Source organism: Lepidochelys kempii, chromosome 9 (assembly GCF_965140265.1).
Source record: "Lepidochelys kempii isolate rLepKem1 chromosome 9, rLepKem1.hap2, whole genome shotgun sequence".
In the NCBI taxonomy this organism is placed as follows: Eukaryota; Metazoa; Chordata; order Testudines; family Cheloniidae; genus Lepidochelys; species Lepidochelys kempii.
The window spans coordinates 89398278-89419180 of NC_133264.1; the positions used below are offsets into that span (position 1 = coordinate 89398278).

Sequence of the window (20903 nt, forward strand, 5' to 3'; positions counted from 1 at the left end):
CTCCACATTCATCACAACCAGTAATACAGTTTGGCACGGTTGGCCGCACTGTTCCCTCTAAGCTGTCCGCGTGTCCGCGCGCACACGGATCCTAAACCCCGCGCGCACGGCAAAACACCACACGCACAAAAATTTGCACAGAAGCACAACAATTTGCGCAGAAGAAATTTTTTGTGCACATGGCCTGTCAAAAATTAGAGGGAACATTGGTTGGCCGCCCCTGCAGGAGAAGTCCAGGAATAAGGTTGCTGCTGGCCAGGGCCAATGTGAGTTTGCAAAGCTGGAGAAGCACCTGCCATCGCTGATCCTAGTGCTAGCCAGTGCTGTCCAGCCCTCCATTTTGTGAGTGCTCTGTTCACTGCAGAGCACAGGGATAGTCCCATACATGAAAGTGGCTCACACACCTTAACAAGATGTCCTGCCGCAGTAGGTGCATAGCAAATGTTGCAGAGCTAGCTTGTAGCAGAGAACCCGACCCTGTGTGTCTGATGTGGTATGAAGGTGTTTGTTTCACTTAGCCCAACCCATGTTTATTGCAATCCACATTTGTTGCAACAGCAACACGTTCCCTTGTGATGTGGTCATTCCCCCAGCAGGGTTGTCTGCTGCTTGCAGCTGGCTCATGGTGCTGCAGCACTAGGATATTCAGGCGCTGGCTGAGTAACCACGCCTGCCCTGCATTCTCAGATTACGCCTGCCCTGCATTCTTTATGGGGCTGCCTATAAAATAAGAGAGTGACTTGAAGTTGGCTTTGTTGCATTTTTTCGAAGCCCTGAGCAGCCTATCAGGGCACGTCTATGCTACAGCAGCAGCCTCGACGCTTCCTACATCGATGGACGGGGTTTTTCCCGTCGATGTAGTTAATCCATCTCTCCAACTCACGGCAGCTATGTTGACGGAAGAAAAGAATCCTTCCATCGACCTGGCTGCATCTACGCTGGGGGTTAGTTTGACCTAACTATGGCAATATAGGTGTAACATTTTTCAGTACCCTAAGCAGTGTAGCGAGGTCGATCTCATGTTCACCTGTAAACTAGGCCTGGTTTGTTACCTGATCAGGACATCGCCCTTGGGGCCTGTCCAAAAAGGTATCTGTGACCCCAGCAAGGACCACACCATGACCTTAGGTTGGCTGGTGAATGCAACTTTGCCATGGCAGCAGCTAGTGCTTGGAACACAGTTCCTGTCTGTGTTTTGAGTGTGTCCACTCCTGGCCCTTTATTCCTGTCAGACACCCCTGGTTTTACAAGGATGGTTCGTATGTTGCATGTTAACATAATATTCACTGAATTGTTTAGGGCCTGGGTGAGGGTTTAAAAATACTGTTTTCTCCATGACCTGCTGCGGTGCATTAGCTTGGTAAAAGCCTCCGGCAGAATTGTTCAACAATGAGGAAAAGCATTTGACCCATTGCCTCTCTTCCCCTTGTTCCCACATATTATAGTGTAGAGTACATATTTGTCACGGCAAATAGAAGGGCTTTCTTCCCTGCATAGACTAGAACTCAGCACAACCTTCATTGTAGAACTGCTAATGGTGCTTCTATAGTCATATCCTGGGTAGCTTCTCCAGTATCAGAATAGAAATTAAATTGCCATGAAGATACCTTCCTGTGTCTGTATGCACAGGAACTGTAGTCAGTTACGCTTGCCAGATAAAAACTTGTAATTGGATCAGGGTACCTATTTTAACTATGATTGTGCAGTGGCCGTGGAACTCCTACCAGAAGAGATGAAACTCTGTAATGTTTACATGAGAGGCTAATAAAATACAACGGTTTACTAACTTAGGACCTGATCCTGCAAACATCTATTACTCGCTGTAGTTCCGCTGGGAGTCAGAGAGACACTCAGTACATATTTGCAGAAGGAACCCTTCAGTAATCACGGTGGCTTATTCAGATTAACACTACAGTATGCTGCTAGCACGCTGCCAACAGACATGTTTATTAGCTATGGGACAAGAGAGAGTCTCAGGCATTATGCTCCATTTCGAAAGTTCTTTTAAAGAAGGGAGAAAATAAACAATTGACTGACCTAATTGTGCAGGTGCCATCTTCCTTCTCTCCCTTCCACTGCCCTAAATCTGCTGTCCTAGATAATTGCTAACGTCAACCTGCAGCTACACATAGCTTTGTGTAGGCCACCAGCTACATCTCAGACTCCAGCTGGGCAGCCAGTGCAGATTGCTAAAAACACCAATGTAGTGTTTGCACAGTGCGATGTCTTGCTTGGCACTTTGGGGCCTGTCACTGAGGACCTGGCCATGGTTCATCCTGAGAGCCACTGTGAGAGAATCCACCTTCTGGCTTTCATGGGGAAAGTGTGGAGAGCATTTCCTGGGGAGAGCGTCTCTCTGATGCACTCCCTGTAGAAGAAATGTAACCGTATGTTGTCTCGGTGTCATTCCCTCTTACAGCCCCAGCCTCTCTTCTCCTCTCCCTCCACTTCTTCCCCTCACTCCCTTTCTATTCTCTCATTCTCCTCCTCTTCCTTTTTCCCTCTCCTTCCTGTCTTTTCCATCCCATGTTGCCTCTGCTCCCCATTACTCTCCTTATCTCCCGCCTTCTGGACCACTTTCCTTTCAGATCTGCTTGAGTCATTTCAATGTGAGTTAACAGCCTAAGCCAGTAACAGCTCCAAGCCTTGCTAATGTTCCTCTTACGGAGATTTCAGGCTTGCATTAAGCTGCCTCAATTGCACATTTGGCCAACCTGCAAGGTTTTTCTAAGGGTTTATCTACACTGCGAAATTGACCGGCATAGCTATAGCGGAATAATTATTCTGCTATAGTTATGCTGGTACCACTCCCCTGTGTAGACAATCTATTCTGGAATAAAAGTGACTTTATTCTGCAGTAATTACTCCACTATAGCTATCCCAGTCAATTTCCCCAGTCAAGTTCTGGAGAACTTGTGTCCCTGCAAGCAAATGGGCTATGTGCCACTCCCTACTTGTGAACATCCTCCATGTGAATGTGTATATTTATTTGTCCAGCTTCCCATCATCACTTTGATAATGCAGCCTGCTTAGAGGAACATTTGTGTACTTGCATCACTAGCCTGGCAATAGAGGAGATTGTCTGATTGTCTTGCTTGCTCCCAGCAACCAGTTGCCTTTGCCCTCTACTTTTTAAGTTATTTAAAGTAACTGGATCCTCGTGAATACCCTCACTGACAAGTGCTATTCTGTGGCTTGGTCAAGACAGGGCATATTCTGGGTTCTTTGTCCTCATTCACTCTGACAGGCTCAAATACGTCCAGTCCCCAACCTGGATTTTCCTGCTTTCTGTGCTGATCCCTGCCTCACATGGGAAGGAGACCTCTGGGACTGATGCTGATTTGTCTCTTGATCACAGAAGGCTAAAGAAACCCCCCTCCGGTGCTGTCTCTCTTGCATGAGCACTTTCCTGTCGGGCCCTTAGCATTTTTCTGCTCTCCCTGAGAGGCACCTCAGTGGCTAAGCTGGTTTTGTGGAGCTGTGACAGACACAGCAGGAAGTGTTTCAGATAAAGAAATACGCCAGCCTTTTCCAGGTAACTTTGGCAGGCAGTAACCTGATCTCAGGACTTCCTTAAGCTTCCTGCTAACCTCCTCAGTTCCTCCGTAGCAGCAAACTGGATATGATCAAGTCAGTAATGAGGTGGATATATGATCCCAGCTCTGTAAAACGACTTTTTCTCTCACAGGGGAGGGATTTCTGGCTGAAAATAGTGAGGCTGGCTTAAAAATCATGAGATTTTAAAGATAATAATTTGGGGTTGTTTTGGGGCTTCTAGTTTTTGAGGACCGGGGTTCACATTTTTCAGTTGCTCTCCATAACGAGGCAGGTTAGAAACTTACATTTTGAGAGTCTTAAGTAGTCATGTGACTCCAGGAGCTGGGACTTCAAGACAAACACCCAATACCAAAAAACTTGCAGTAAATTTGCAAGTGTTGGCAATGCCATGCTACCCCTATTCTACCTTCTACCAAAGCAGCCCATTCACATGGGCAACAGCAACTTTCCATTCCTGCCAGTAAACGAGTGACCGATTTCCTCAACATCAGAGAATGGAAAAAGCATAGGAAACAACCGTTAGAGCATTTCTCTGTTCTGCAGGGGAAATATGCCAGTTCCCCCCAAGCGGTGTCTTCTGAAGTAGCCCATAAATCCGGCTACAGGGCTGCCTTTTCTTAAGGGTGAAAACAAAACCTTGACAAAACGAACAGCTTTTAGTCCTTCACATATAGATGTGCCTCCCCGCCTCCCCATCTCTCAACACACACTGAACTGGCTTCTGAAGAGACAAGGATAATTTAGAGAGAAAGAAAATCGCAGTATTTCAAGCCTGTGGCAGAGAAGTGTGTGGAATACACCAGCAACCTTTCCAAAGGGAAGACTCATTCTCCTGGAATGCAGGAAAGTGAAACCAAGTGGAAAGGAGGGCAGAAAAGGCTTGGAAGGATTCATATTATAGCAAGGCGCTCTCTCCCCTCCCCATGCTTATTAGCCAAGTCAAGTGGATTTTGGCAAGGGGATGATCAAACAATTGTTTTCTATAGGCACTTTGGCAGGCAGGTTCGGGCCGCAATATCCAACCAAGACAGTTCATTAGGAAGAGCAGGCATGGCATTCGTTCTTAGCCCCTTCAACAGAAGGCCAGCCCTTCCTTAGGGCATGTCTTCGCTGGGAAGAGGGGGAGGAGTGTTCTTAATTCAGGTTACCTAACATGGTTAAAATAGCAGTAAGAATAACACAGCAGCTTGGCTTTTAACTTGGGCTCGCAGCACTGGCTAAAGCCTGTAGGAGAGCGTGGGGTTGAACTTGAGCTGATCATGGCTTAGCTGCTGTGTCTGCTGCTCTTTTAACCTGAGTTCGCTAATGTGAGTTAAGAATACACCTTGCTTTTTTCTTTTCTTTCTTTTTTTTTTCCCCAGAGAAGACAGACATACCCTTAAAGATAATCTTTAAAGCAGGGTAGATTGGGTGTCTGGCCCTTCTCCCCCTCCCCCCCCCGTGCCCCATTTCTTTGTTGTATTTTAAACATTTTTAATTCTGCTATTTAATAAATAAACCCTTCGCAATATGCAGATTAGCCCGTCTTGACCACCCTTTTTAGGGCTGCAGGCTTCCATGGAGGACCAGAGAGCTAGAATGTGCTCCTCAGCCCCTAATTGAAAGTGTGGAGGGGGGATGACTTGTTAGCCAAGAGAGTTTTTCTCCTAAAAGTCTGTCAGGTGTCTGAGTGAAACGGGTGGTAGCAAAAAGGAAAAAAAACCCACAGCCTGACTGAATATCCTTTCTCCTTGGCTCTGCTTTCACTGTCACTAGTAATGTCCTCATTCTACCCATTCTCCAGTTGTCCATGGAGACTTCCAGGAGAAACACGGTAGAGGAGCCCTGAGTTTCTCATGTAGAAGACAGGCAGAACAAGGTCTTTTATTTAGACATTGGGAAGAAGTGCGAAAAAAGGGCACAAACCCATTATTTTCCCCCGCAGCAGATCATTGTCAACAGTGAATTTCCTGGCTTTTTGGGTTTGTTGTTGTTACATAATATAATTTAGAAGTCTCATGCTCAGCTGCTGCAGCCAAGTCACTGCCTTCAAGGGACCAAGGGGCCAGCCTGGAGGCACCGCAGCCCTTGCTGGGATTGGGCTGGTAGCCAGCCAGCTCTCCCACTGTGTGTGTGTGGACAGCTGCATCTGTCACTGTGCAGTTCTTCTCCACATTGGAGATGGGACTATTTGCCTGATGTTGAATGTGGGGGAGAAATCCCACAAGTGAGATTAGCCCTCCCCCCAGTAGAGGAAGAAAGAGAGTGGGCGAAAGAACAGCTGCCAGAAGAGGGAGGCAAGAAACTCCTCCCCACAGCAAGTTGGAGGGGAGGGCTGGGTAACCTGAGCCCTTTCCTCTCAAGCGGAGGGAGATGTTCAATCCTAGAGTACTTGATGATGCAGCTCAGTGAATCAACCTCCTGAGACATGGACACGTTTTCGTGGGGACACACGGTGCTACGGTTCTGCCATCCAACCTGGATGGCCACTGGGATGAAGTATCAACCCTCTGGCCTCAGGGCTTTGTCCCCGTGTGGGCAGGGTGCAATACACAGTTGGCCAGATCCTGTCTAGAGAGGAACTCGCACTGACTGCACGTCTCCCTGTTTTCTTGTTCCTGAAAGTTGGAGCCTTGCAAAACACCATGGTCTAGCTTCATGGAGATCCAGCTCGTGTGGATCCAGACCTCCTGACTTTAACTGTGATAGTTGGGCTCCAAATGGAACTGGAAAATTAAAGCAAAATTCATTTGCAAGGGTCGAGTTTCAGCTCAAAATCAAGGGAAACCAGGAATTTGGCTTGGGATTTGGCACTTGCCCAGAAATCAGCTCTGAGCTTGCTCAAAAGGTTGGCAACTCTCAGTGAATCTTTCAATGAGTCTGGCTTGTGGTGTAGCAAAGTCTAAAGCTGGGTGGCCTGGAATCCTGTCGTTAATCCTTCACTCAGCTCTACTGAATACCAGGCAGTAAAACAATTTGTCATTTCTCAATGGGCCTCGCTCTTGTCTTATACTTGCAGTCAGGAGCTAGGCACTGATCTTACAATTGGATCCTTGCAGGCAGACTTGTGCCTGCGTAGAGCTCTGCTGACTTCAGAGGGAGTCGCCATGGTGATAAGGGTCTTTCTGTGGATTTGGTGGCAGGATCGGACCTAAGTGAGAACTCTGCTGAAGGCAGTGGTGTCACACGGGTGTAGAGCTGGTTTGCGAGGAGAATCAGGCACATGGTCCCTTCCCTGATGACTTTACAGCATAAAGGTCCATTCTTGCAAATCCTCCATGCCCGGAATAGCCACTGAAGACAAACAGAACCCTGCATGCAGAGAACTTCCAGTGTCAAGCTCTGTTAGACCATATACAGATGGGTCAAAGAGAGACGTGACATGGTCTTGTAGTACGGACGGCCTAGGCTAGTCACGTGTGTTCTGGTTCCAGGGTTTTATATAGGAAGCATCCTTTCTTGAATATCTAGCCCATTGTAGGGATTCCCATAAAAATTATATAATCTCAGCAAATGATGACCTTGATCTAGAAACCAAGAAGAGTGAAAAATCTGTCATTTGCTGACAAGCATGTTCAGTCAATAACAAACTCTTTGGAAACAGCCCAAGTATTTCTGTTAATTTAACAACTGGAATACGTGTTACTGTGTGACAGCAAATTTTAAAATAGCAACACATTTGACTTGTTGAGCAAATCAATTGCTACAACGCTTAGTGTAGCACTTGTAAGTCTTGATTACCCTTATGTTACAACAGAAAATCCCCAATACACTTCTCCAGCAGAGAGTCAAGTGCTGTTTTGCCACATGGGTTGCGATGCATTCACAAAAACTTTCTTTAGCGACAAACTCTTGCCTTTTGATGTGCATCCGATTGATTGATTTCAGTGAGAACTGCATGTGTGCAGCCTAGGGCAGTGTTTGGACCTTTGATCATCTGGACGTTTATTGATTGGGATAGATAGGTTTATAAATCTCCTTATGTAAGTGTGAAGTAGTAAATGTTTTGTAGAAGCAGATGATACTTTTGCTTTGTTTTCCTTCCACAGCTAGTTGCATCCATTGTCTTCATCAGTTTTGGAGTCATTGCTGCGTTCTGCTGTGCCATAGTTGATGGTGTCTTTGCTGCCAGACACATAGTAAGTATTTCCAAAGGAACATGCATGCTGCTATACCTACACTCTCCGCATTCCACACCGTAGTGGATCAATCCCATGTCTGAAATGAAGGGAAAATACCTTCTAAAAGACAACTCAGCAAAGCTTTTCTGTCTTCTCTGTACTGTGTTTCTGTAGCCATGGTCTCAGATACAATATTCCTCTTCAGTTACTGTCCAATGTGTGATCTTCATTTTCTCTGCAGAGTTCAACAGCCACCTAACTTGAGCAGTAGTTACATTTCAGTGGGGGATGAAGTGATAGGTTCAGCTGATAAAGTACATCAGTGTGAAAGGCTCTCTGTATGTGTTACTGTTCTGGTGTAGCAGCTGGATGGGTAGCAGTGAGATATAGTGGGAAGAGTTTAGTGACCTGGAACTTTGTGTAACACATACCATCAAATAGATGCTGGTGATTTCACTGTTCCTGCTCCAAGGAGTTTACAATCTAAGTATAAGACAAGAGACAACAAATGGATACAGACAAATGGGGGAGCATAAGGAAACAATACGACAGTATTGGTCTGTACGGTAGCCAGTGGGCACAGTGCACCAGCTGAGATCTTAGATGCATTAGCTATATTGGCGTATAATTAGGTTATTAAGGCCATACAACCTTAGTTACTCCTGGGCCATATTTTAGAGAGTGAACCCCTAGAATGCCTCAAACCACAACAAAGCAGTCCAACCCTCAACAATAGAAATGACATTTCTCTGCTTGTCTGTCTGGCTCTGATGAGTAGGTTTCTTTTCCATCTCTGACTTCCATGTTTCTGTGCAACGTAAAGTATTAGCTTAGGTAAAAATATCAAGCTGTTTTTAATTTCTGGCTGATCCTGGCCATGTGGGGTGCTCTGGATCTGATCTCAGCACTGCTGTTTAAGGATCACAGTAGCTGATTTTACCTGCTGCACAATGATGTAAGTCTGAGATTCGTCTTTGCCAACCCCCCAATGTTTGTATGCGATGGCGAGAGCAGATCAGTTGGAACAACAAGAGTGCCAGGCTCTGGTTTCTGTATCTTGATTAATGAACCTGGTTTTGGCTTTGCTTCCCCTTGTACCTGTCCAAGAAAATCACCTTTTTCAAGTGTTAATGTACCTCTGAGTACGTCATGTTCTTTCTGCTGCCATTCCCCTACCCCAACACACTGTTATAAGCATTGGGCCAGATCTTTCAGAGAGCCCAGCTTCCAACAGCTCCCTAAATAAAGAGATGTCTTCCCTGCTCTTGCCTGGGCTCTTAGTTGAGAGTTGCTCCTAGTCCCTCCCCCCCTCCGTCCATATACAAAAATCCCTCTCCCTAGTGCAGCGGTGCTTTCGGCCCAGGCTAGCTAGCTGGCTCATCCTGGCATCTAGGCTAAGTTGGAGTGAGCCTTTCACTCAGACTGGTAACCCACCTGCTTTGCAATGAGGATGCAGGATAAACCACTACTATGCTGATAGTCCTCCAGTGCCTTTCCACGGTTCCCACATACACCCACATAGAGGATGATAAAAAACGGTTACTCACCTTCTCGTAACTGTTGTTCTTCGAGACGTGTTGCTCATGTCCATTCCAATTAGGTGTCGTCGGAAAGTTTTTCCCCTAGAAGCACCTGTCGGGTTGGCTGTGGAGCCCCCTGGAGTGGTGCCTTGATGGCGCTCGATATATGACCCTGCCGACCTAGCGCCTCCTCAGTTCCTTCTTGCCGGTTACTCCGACAGAGGGGAAGGCTGGTGGGTTTGGAATGGATATGAGCAATACGTCTCAAAGAACAACAGTTACAAGAAGGTGAGTAACCATTCTTCCTTCTTCGAGTGATTGCTCATATCAGTTCCAGTTAAGTGACTCCCAAGCCTTACCTAGGCGGCAGGGTCGGAGTTATGGAATCACTGATTGGAGTACCGCTCTGCCGAAAGCTGCATCATCTCTGGCATGCTGGATGATGGCGTAATGAGAGGTGAATGTATGCACCGAGGACCAAGTTGCTGCCCTGGCATGAGGCTTAGGTTAAAAAACAGGCAGGAAAATGTCCTGACTAGTGTGGAAGTGTGACACAGCCTTCAGAAGAAAGGCCTGTAAAGAGGTCTGAGTTGCACCTTATCCCTGTGGAAAACCATATAAGGTGGGTCTGAGGTAAGGGCCTTTAACTTAGACATACTGCTTGCAGATGTAATGGCGACCAGAAAGGCTACCTTCCACGACAGATAGAGAAGAGAGCAAGTTGCCAGCAGTTCGAATGGAGGCCTCATTAGCTTGGAGAGGACCAGGTTAAGGTCCCATGCGGGGACAGGCTGCCTGATCTGGGGATGTAGCTGTTCCAGACCCTCAAGGAACCGACCATCCATAGGGTTGGCGAAGATGGAGCATCCAGACGCTCCTGTGTGGAAGGCCGAGATAGCAGTGAGGTGAACCCTTATGGAGGACGCTGCCAGGCCTTGCTGTTTCAGGTGCAGAAGGTACTCTAGGATGAGAGGTACAGGTGTCTGGAGAGGGGTGTATGACGCTGGTCGCACCAACAAGTAAATCTTTTCCACTTTCCCAGATACATGGCTCTAGTGGAGGGCTTCCTGCTACTGAGTAGACCTCCCTTACTTGTTCTGAGCACAGAAGCTCCACGGAGTTCAGCCATGAAGCTTCCAAGCTGTGAGGTGGAGAGACTGCAGGTCGGTGTGATGAAGACAACCAAGGTCCTGAGTGATCAGGTTGGGGTGGAGAGGCAACGTGACAGGGGCGTCCACTGACAGTTCCAGGAGTGTGGTGTACCAATGTTGTCGAGGCCACGCTGGTGCCACCAGAATTATCTCTGCCTCATCCCTGCAGACCTTGAGGAGGACCTTGTACATGAGAAGGAACGGGGGAAAGACGTAGAGCAGGCGGCCTCCCCAGGGTAGCAGGAGTGCATCCGTAATTGATCCTGGGCTGTGTCTCTAGAAGGAGCAGAACATTGGGCACTTTCTGTTGCTCCAGGTGGCGAACAGATCGACCTGGGGAAACCCCCACCTTTGGAAGATGGAGTGTATGACATCTGGCCGGATGGACCACTTGTGATTGCAGAAGGACCTGCTGAGGTGGTCTGCCAGTGCGTTCTGAACTTCTGGTAGAAAGGATTCTTCCAGGTGGATGGAGTGGGCTACGCAGAACTCCCACAGCTAGAGGCTTCCCGACATAAAGGAGAGGAACGGGCTTTACCCTACTTGTTGATGTAAAACATGGCAGTGGTGTTGTCTGTCAGAACTGCTACACACGGGCCTTGTAGTTGGGCTTGAAAGGTCTGACATGTTAGTCACACTGCCCTCAGCTCCTTGATGTTGACATGGAGGGACAGCTCGTCCTGTGACCACAGGCCCTGTGTTTGGCAGTCTCCCAGATGTGCCTCCAATCCCAGAGCCGTCGCGTCCATTACCAGGGACAAGGAGGGCTGAGGGCTGTTGAAGGGGACTCCTTCGCATACTGACCAAGTGTCGAGCCACCAATGAAGGGACTCGAGCACCTGCCCCGGCACCATGACCACTGAATTCAGGCTGTTGTGTCCCAGGTGATAGGTTGAAGTGAGACACACCTGGAGTGGCCTGAGCTTCAGTCTGGCATGCTGGGTCACGTAAGTGCAGGCTGCCATGTGGACAAGGAGACTCAGGCATCCCCTTGCTGCAGTGGTGGGATATTGCCTGAGGCCTTGAATGATGTCCGTCATGGCTTGGAATTGGGACTCTGGCAAAAGTGCTCTAGCCTGAACCAAGTCCAACAGCACCCCGAAGAATTCTGTTCTTTGGGTCGGTGACAAGGTTGACTTGTTCAAGTTGAGGAAGAGACCCAGTCTCTCGAATGTGGATCTGACCAATTTGACCTGAGACTCCACCTGCCCCCTGGTGTGGCCTCTGAGCAGCCAGTCATCGAGGTAGGGGTATACCTGCACCTACCTCCAACGGAGGAAAGTGGCCACAACCAACATGCACTTGGTGAACATGTGGGGGGCTGTAGAAAGGTCGAATGGAAGGACCGTAAATGAATGATGTTTGTGGTCAATCAGGAACCATAGGAATCATCTGTGTGCAGGCCGAATGGTTATGTGAAAGTACGCATCTTTCATGTCGAGGGCAGCGTACCAGTCTCCCGGATCCAGAGAAGGGATAATTGTACCCAGGGAGACCATGGGGAACTTCAACTTTACCAGGAACTTGTTGAGTCCTTGCAGATCTAGAATGGGTCTCAGACCCCCCTTGGCCTTGGGGATTAGGAAGTATCGAGAATAGAAGCCCTTGCCCCTGAGCTCCTGAGGAATCTCCTCCACCGCTCCCATAGCGAGGAGCCCCTGCACCTCCTGGATAAGGAGTTGCTTGTGAGAGGGGTCTCTGAAGAGGGACGGGGAAGGGGGGTGGTGGGGAGGTAGGAGCAGAATTGGAGAGAATATCTCACTTCTACCGTACAGAGAACCCAGCGGTCCAAAGTTATTTGGGACCAGGCACGGTAGAAGTGGGACAGATGATTCAAGAAAGACGGGGAAGGATCCGGAATTGTGGCTGATGCACTGTCCTCAGGTGAACCTTCAAAAGGCCTGCTTTAAACCTGACGTTGGTTTAGTCGGGCCCTGCCCCTGCCCGGGCTGGGGGCGGGAAGGCTTGTGTCTGCCATTCCTGTCCCATCTCCCAGAAAAGTCCTCCTCGGCTGAAGAGGATAGGAGCACTGCTGCTGCTGAGGCTTGAAATGTTTGTGTTGGGTTGCCAGCGTGTGCCTACCCAAGGGTTTCATGGTAGCCCTGGAGTCTTTTAGGCTATGCAGCCTAGAGTCAGTCTGCTCCACGAACAGGCCCGCTCCATCAAAAGGCAGATCCTGCATGGTCTGTTGAACCTCGGGCGGAAGGCCCGATGCCTGCAGGCATGAGATAGATCTCATGGTGAGGACGAGGTGCGCTCCGCTGAGTCTGCAGCGTCTGGTGAGGCCTGCGTCACCGCCTTGCCCTCCTCCACTATCACTCCAAACTGCTCCCTGGACTCTGTTGGCACTTGCTCCTTAAACTTGAGCATCAAGTTCCAGGAGCTGAAGCTGTATCTTCTCAGAATTGCCTGCTGGCTGGGAATCCTGAGTTGTAACCCACACGAGGAATACACTTTGTGCCCATATAAGTCTAGGTGCTTGGTGCTCCTGCCTCTCCTTTTCATTTACTGCAGCCACCACCAATGAGCCAGGCTGCGGGTGTGTGAAGAGGTACTTGTACCCCTTAGATGGGACGAAATACTTCCTCTCCACACCCTTTGCGGTGGGAGGGATGGAGACCGGGGTCTGCCAAATGGTCTTAGCATTGACCTGTATAGTCTTGATGAGGGGTAGAGCCACCCTCGACGGGCCTTCCTGGGCCAGGAGGTCGACCATCGGGCCCTCCGACTCCACCATCTCCTCGGCCTGCAGGCCTATATTTCGCGCCACCCTGCGAAGGGGGTCCTGGTGGGCACGGCTGTCTATGGGAGGCGGTCCAGAGACGGAGGTCCCTGCAACCACCTCGTCCAGGGAGGATGAGGAGGAGGCTAATGGGGGAACAGGGTCCTCCTGACCCTCTTGGTCTCCAAAGGCCTCCTGTCCCTCCTCTCTGTCGGGGCCAACCACACCTGGATCAGGCTCAGAAACTGGGGTTGGTTCCAGGGGAGGTAGTACAACCGGTATCTCCTTGGCACCCCTACGGGTGGAGTGACTGGCTGATGCCTCCAGTACCAGCGGTTCAGAGGCCGCCAAACAGGAACCCTTGGAGTGGGTGCCCTGAGCCTGGTGTGCCCATGGGGTCCAGAATGGCCACTGTGCAGGCCATGGTGCTGGCCCCATGTCAGGGTGCCTTCCATGCCCTGACCGGTGCCGGCCCTGCTCTGAGTATCTAGACTGGACCACGATGGCCAGGGCAGTGCTGAGCAGAGCTGGACTGGAGAGCGGTGCCGCGAGGCTGGGGAGCGGTACTGAGATTCGGGGTCTGTGCGGGGACACTGACCAGTGCCGGGATGACCGGTGCTGGGAGTGGGACCTGCTGCATGATGGGGATCGGTGTGAGCATCAGCGTCATGATCGGGAGCGCTGGCATGACCTGGACTGGTGCCACGAGCGTGACCAGTGCCGCGATTGCCAGGACTCAAAGCGGTGCCATCATTCCACCGGCTGTGCTGAGGGACGAAGCATCGCCGGTTGGCCTCTAGACGTTGCCACGAAGGTTTGGCTCGAAGGACCGTGGTGCCGTCATGGTAATGAGGTCCCTCGTGGCATCTAACGTGCCCGGAGTGGATGGCAGTTCCACCTCCTCAATGACCTAGCTCGGGGAGTCCAACAGCACCGGGCTCGACAGTCCCCTGGCAGTCCCCATTAGCTCGTTCCAAAGGGGTGGGTCTCAGAGTCGGAGATCCACTCCCCCCGTGCTTCCAGTGCCGCTTCTGCGTCAGGGAATGGGACCGGTGCCGGGTCGATCCCACCGGTTTTGGCACTGGGAAGCGGTGATGCTGCGGGTCTCTCCCAGAGTCCTCCCACGGTGCCGCTTCTAGCCCAGCCACCGGGGCGCTGTGCACTGATGAGCTCGGTGCCGAGTCTTGCCGCGCCGATGTAGGTTACGGTCTAAGTGCTGCCCCCATAAGGAGCTGTTTGAGGCGAAAGTCTCGCTCCTTTTTTGTTCCGGGGCAAAACGCTTTACAAATCCCGTACTTGTCCGCTTGGTATGCTTCCCCCAGACACTTCAAGCAAGCATCGTGGGGGTCACCTGTTGGCATGGGCTTGTTACAGGACTTGCAGGGTTTGAACCCTTGGGACTTAGGCATACCCCAAGTCACCATGGGGAACGCGGTCTGGGTGAAGGGGAAGACCCCCCCACTCCCAACAGCTATCTGCTGTAACAACCGAAAACACTAAAACTAAACATAACGAGGCTTGGCATAACTGAACTAAACTAACTGAAAGCTAGGGAAAACGAGGAGAGCTTGCTAAGCAAGTCACCACAGTTCCAATGACCATCACTGGCAGTAAGAAGGACCTGAGGAGGCGCTGGGTCGGCAGGGTTGTATATTGAGCCACTCCAGGTAGCTCCACAGCTGACCCAATGGGAGCTGCTGGGGGAAAACTTTCTGGCGACCATGCACACGGCACACGCACCTAATTGGTGCGATACGAGCAATCACTCAAAGAAGAACCTACTACTGCTGTCGTTGACTCCCTTAGCTCAAGAGGCAGTGGTGCGTGCGGTGGGATTTAAAGGTTCTAACCCTGCCGATGATCCATGTGGGTGTCAGTTTGATGTCACATGATGCACAGGGCTGAGTGCAGCCCCGAGTGAGGACACAGGAACTCAGGTATGGCTTTACAGCGTGGCTGCTCACACCTGGGCTAGGCTAACCTAGGCCTGCGTGCTGCTCACTTGGGTTGACTCTGCAGTGAAGACATACCCGCCTCCGTGGCCAGATTTTCAAACAGTTTTCCACAGGAGCTGCTGGGTGCTAAGCGCTTCTGCAAAGCTGGCCCCTTCACTCCTTTGCCTGTGGGGGCACGGTGCTCTTTTGAAAATCCCGCCCAGCCTGGCCCGTCCTCCCTGCTCAGATTATGTGGCAGTGTGCTAGATTTGAACCTTGGCTTGGCTTTGAATGATATGCTAAACTGCTTGTTTTCTTCTGCAGGATCTTAGGCCCCTGTACGCAGGCCGATGTCAGTATTATTCCAAAAGTACGACTCCACCCGAGGTGAGAGCGGTTTTGGTGGCATCGCTTTCTAACAGGGCTGGCAGTGGCGTGGAGGTGTATGCCCTGCGGACCAGTCAGGGACAGAGCCCCCCCAGGATGGATTCATTCGTTCCCTGCATGCACAGGAGAGCAGGACTTTGGGAAGGGCTCAGCATTGGGGTCTTGGAGAGGGAGGAGCGTGAGGCACCAGTGATTGTCGGGGAGCACAGCGGTGGAGAAGGGTACGCTGGAATACAGCGGGGATTAGAGAGGGCATTTAGGAGTGGGGCATGCTGGAACTAGGGTTGGGGACCAGAGCGAGCGAGCCTGGAGTCCTTTGTGGGACTGCCAGCCTGACAGAGGAGACCAGCAGAGAGGAGGTGAAGGACACACGTGTCCATTTGTGTAGCCTTTTCGGCCCTCAGCAGGGTCAACATCTGAGGCAGAAGCAACTGTGCCAGCATTTCCATGGCGAACACTGACGAGGGGAAAGTGAAGGACAGCTCTGCCCAGCTGTAAGATAAGCAGCTCCCCATCCCAAACTGGGACACCTTCTGACAGAGAAATGTGTTCCCTAAAAAGGGGGGAACATCTACAATCACATGGAGTGGGTGAAACCTGTGTGATAAATCAAGTGTATTGCGCGCTGCTCTGCATCCCCTGGGACTTTCCTTCCAAATAGCTGAGCCGCTTTCAGGAGCTGCTGAATAAAAACAATCAGCCTGCCAGCAAAATCCATTTTTCTTCCCTGGCTCCCCCTCCCCAACTGCAATGTCCCCCCAGCACTTGTCTGGGGTGCAGGATGGGCAGTGGTCAGTGCTGGAGCAGTGACAGGGAGAAGATCGAATCTCGCTGGCCCCAGAGAGGTGACATCTCCAGAGTAAGCCTGGCAATAACCGAGATTGGATGGACACACGCACGTGTATCCAGTAACCATCCAGCGTTCGCCACCATGTCATGGTCTTGGCCTAGGGGTTGTACCAGTAGAACTATATCAGTAAAAAGTCACCCCCTCAGCCAACATAGTTATACTGGTACAAAATCTGTGCATAGACCAAGCCTCAGAGAAACAGGACCGAAGGCCATTGCTCGTCTTTTCCTGGGTTCCTTGTATCCCCCTTCTCTTTGTGTTCACGCAGGGGATCTGTAATCCACAGCGCCGGGGACCTTGCACACCTAAAATAAAAACCAACACCTGCTTCTGCTGTGACCTATACAACTGTGGAAAGTGAGTAAACTAAAAATAGCATTCAGCATCCATGCCAAGAGCAAATATGGGATACATTGCTTTGCTCTTGTTTAAAGAGGTTAGGGACTCCTACAGGATATGGTAGGAGCTATATATAGGATTGGTTAATTATAGCTATTATAGAAATAGATATTGCATTATTACTTCAGGTAGCAACCCTACCGTATTATAATGGAAGTTGGATCACGTAATGCTGCCATAAGACAGTCTAGTCTTTCAAAAAGAAAAGGAGGACTTGTGGCACCTTAGAGACTAACAAATTTATTTGAGCATAAGCTTTCGTGAGCTCACGAAAGCTTATGCTCAAATAAATTTGTTAGTCTCTAAGGTGCCACAAGTCCTCCTTTTCTTTTTGCGAATACAGACTAACACGGCTGCTACTCTGAAATCTAGTCTTTCAGTGTGTTCAAAAGGTTAAATTACCAAGCTACTCCCCTATGGTACCTTTTATCTGATGATCTCAATGTGCTACATAAATGTAAATCCTTCGCAATGAGGATGGCAAGTATTATCCCCACTTTACAAAATGGAGAAACTGAGGCTTAAGGGATCTGGTCAACTTGTAAACTATTCAGTTGGGTTTTTTAAGCTTAAAAATCATTTCAGGTACTATACCTGACACCCATATCCCCTGCCACATGTTGTGACTTTACCTGTTTTTTTAAATGTGTGTGTTCTCTCCCTGGTGCTGTATGAAACAGCAGAAAACAAAAAACAGCACAAACTGATTATAAAGTGGGAGAGAGGTACAGGAAATGGTGAAACTGACTCTATTCAAAGTGCTGTCAAATGCACAGAGTCAGCAGTGAAAAGAGAGAACAGTTTTGTCTCTAATCTCTTCCAGCTACTGTAATCTTAGGCACACATAAAAATAGTCAAGGAATGTTTTTCAGACAGAATTGTAATGTGTAAGTTGACAATGTCCCTATAAAGTCAAAATTTTCAGCTGTGGTCTCTGGTTTTAGGTGTTTCTAGCTTTGGATCCCCCAACTTAAGACAAACTTGGGGGGGTGATTTTCAGAAGTGCTGAGCTCCTGCAGGTCCCATGGATCTAAAATGGAGTTGTGGGTGCTTAGGGCCTCTAAAAATCAATCTCCCAAGGTGCCTCAAATCGAGCCCCTAAAATTAGAAGGCACTTTGCAAACATTGGCCACGCTGAGTTGCCGCAGATGATAGAGAGAGTCTGCAGCAGATCTGGGCATAGAACTCCGGGCTGGGAGACTGGAGATCTAAGCTTTTATTACAAGATTTTTGCACCTATTTCGGAGCTGAGCGAATAATGGATTTTTTGGGGTTTGAGACTGAACCAAAAAAAAAAAAGATCCATTTAGATTAGAACCAAAACAAAATGTATTCTTTTTTTTTTTCCAATTTTTTTCATCAAATCAAAAATAGTTTGTTTCAACTCCATCAAAACATTTTGGGTAATTTATTATTGTTGTTTCAATTTGGCTGTTTTGGGTTTGTTTGTTATTTTTTAATTGGCCAAATTTCAAGTTTGGAACTGAATGTTTTAAAATGAAACATTTTGACTTTTCAAAAAAAAAAAATCTTGGCCACGTTTGACCTGAATTCACAAATAATTTCATAGCACCCCCCAAAAATACATTTTTTATGAAAACATTGATTTGGCAGAAAAATATACCAATTCGCCAAAGCTCCTGCGGGGTTTGGACTTTGCCACATTATGTGAATTTGTGTGTGACCATACGAATCAAAGTAATTTGTGAGTTCTGAGACTGTCATGTTCCAAATACTTACAGTGTCTTAACCAGGATTCATTAGGCTCCACTATAGATTCATCTGATTTACTTCCTGGAGCGGCAATCAGAAAGGAGTGATTATGGAAGAACCCAACATTTAGGATTCAGGGCCGTTGTGTTGACAATGGCACTCCTCCTGCCATATCCAAATAATGTGGATTTTTTTTATTTGATAGTTTACGGGGAGGGGAAGCTTAAATGGGTAAGATGAGATGTGTCTTAGATGAAATCTAAATCCAGGGTCCCGAGGGCTTCGGGTCATGATCCTACGACTGTATTCTTTACGTCCTGGCGTCATCGTTATGTAACATTGCCGGGTGTTGTAAGAGAGCTGCCAGTCCTTCACCGGCGGTAGCAGCTGTGTTGCATTTCAGTGGAGGACTGGGCTGGTGTGTGTGCAGAGGTTATCAGGCTGTAATGCACTTGGGAACGTTTGGATTGAAAGGCTCTATGTAAACATCTGATGACCTATATATTGAATATCAGCTTTTTACCAAACTTCACTTAAGGGACTCCAGGGTTCAGTTCCCAAGTCTGCTACTGTGTCGACTTGGTCAAGCTATGTGTCCTCTATGTCTTTAAATTGTCCCTCTATAAAATGGCTATGGTAATGCTTACCAGCCTCTCCGGGAGGGGTGAGAAATTTAAAGTGTGGAAAGAGCTGTGAAGTCAATGGTGCTGTATTAGGACAGAACATTTGGTTAATTATCTATTATTCTGGCAATAAGCCCAGTGTAACTGTAGGACATGAGGTAGAAATGTAAGAGGCAACTCCGAGACTGCAGCTTCACCCACCCATAACTCACTGACTTCAGTGACATTCAGGGGGGCTTGCGGGATATGTTTGCATCACTGTGTATTCAAGATGAGTATTCTCCACAGCCATAATCATGTGGGGAGATGTCAATATTCAGGTCACAACATGATGGGCCTACTCCAGCAGGCTTTACCTGTGGAAACATCCCACTGATGTTCGGACCCCTGGTCCATTGCAGGAATGCATTCTGTGGTCCAGGTGGGCTTTTTTGGATTTTATTATACTGTTGTTTAATTCTTTTCTAATCCAGCAGAGTGGAAATTTCTGGTGGGTACTATGAATATATTGATGTCAGCAGCTGCCAGGATATCATTCACCTTTACCACTTGCTCTGGTCAGCGACAATTTTGAACATAGTTGGATTGTTTCTAGGGATCATCACAGCTGCAATCCTTGGAGGCTTTAAAGACATGGTAAGATGATGCACGCTACTAGAGAAATTAAAGGCACATGATCAGACAAGTTTAGACATACACATTTCTTAAAAACCTCACTGGCAGTGATATTACAGTACATACAGGTAGTGGTTGTTTAAATATCCTTTACTGTGTTTGAATCCAGATCATGCACCATTGTGCTTGTGCTGTGAAGAAGGAACTGGAATAACTATAAGCAGAAAGTGAAATTGACTAAATTGGCAGATCCAACAAGACTGTCTAAGCATAGGGAATTGCAAACGATTAACAAATAAGCACATGAAGAAATGTAAGATTAAGTCAGTGATAATAATCTCAGACATTAATTCCACTGTGGAGGAATTCCCTTTTAAAATGAATATTTTGCCTGATGTCCCTTTTAAGAAGAAACATGTTTCGGTGGCACTTAGGTTTATGAATTGTTTAATATAATCATGACGGTAAAAATTCTGAATTTTACAGAATACTTACCATTCAGTTCATCCAAATTTATTCACCTGGTTTCCTCATTGTGTAAAACAGCTGAAGCTGATTTTTTGGGGGAAACCAAATAAGATAATTTGTGTGTTGGAAGAAGATGGAAATACTGGTCTGACAATAAGTGGGACTTCAGTAGGCTTGAATAGGGCATGTGCTATGCCATTGGTTTTCAATCTGCGGGTGCGACCCAGTACTGGGTCGTGGAATGTAAGGCATTTGTGAAGCCATTCTGAAAATCCACTTCATTTGTGCACTAGCGTGGGATGGGCTTTGGCCAGCCTGTTCTCTTCGTTCTTAAAGGAAACACACTGAATAGCTAAAGAATGAATTGACTTCAGAGCAATCAGACTGAGCTGCAAGTTGTTCATTCACCAGAACTGGGCTCTGAAATCAGTCACTGTTCCTTTAAATCACTTCTGCAGTCATGCAGGTGTCAGTTATCTGTGAGTGTGGGTCAAGTGCAGGTTAACCTTTGTGTCAGACTGTGTGTGTCTTTGTTTCCACAGACTCCCTCCCTGCCTACACTGAACTGTACAGTTGAAAACGCACATCCCTCAGTGTCCTATTACTCAAGGCCACAGGTGACTTCTTACAACACTTACTACCACAGCACTCCTCATCTGCCACCATACTCAGCATATGACTTCCAGGTACGGCACAACAGACAGTGGCGTTAAATCATAGAATCATAGAATATCAGGGTTGGAAGGGACCCCAGAAGGTCATCTAGTCCAACCCCCTGCTCAAAGCAGGACCAATTCCCAGTTAAATCATCCCAGCCAGGGCTTTGTCAAGCCTGACCTTAAAAACCTCTAAGGAAGGAGATT

The 20903-nt window shown here is 48.3% G+C and overlaps 1 protein-coding gene across 6 annotated transcripts in view; it reads left to right on the forward strand.

Moving 5' to 3' along the window:
- TMEM255A (transmembrane protein 255A) overlaps positions 1-20903 on the forward strand; it is a 58939-nt gene that overhangs the window by 24269 nt on the left and 13767 nt on the right. For 5 of the 6 annotated variants that reach the window (XR_012160987.1, XR_012160988.1, XM_073361313.1 and 2 more), the window contains 5 exons: positions 7587-7676; positions 15310-15372; positions 16491-16579; positions 19431-19593; positions 20583-20726. Coding sequence is in view for 4 of the 6 variants with exons in the window: in XM_073361313.1 (XP_073217414.1) it covers positions 7587-7676; positions 15310-15372; positions 16491-16579; positions 19431-19593; positions 20583-20726 (549 nt within the window). In the remaining 2 variants the exon portion in view is untranslated. The remainder of the gene's footprint in view (positions 1-7586; positions 7677-15309; positions 15373-16490; positions 16580-19430; positions 19594-20582; positions 20727-20903) is intronic. The other variant, XM_073361314.1, reaches the window with a different exon arrangement.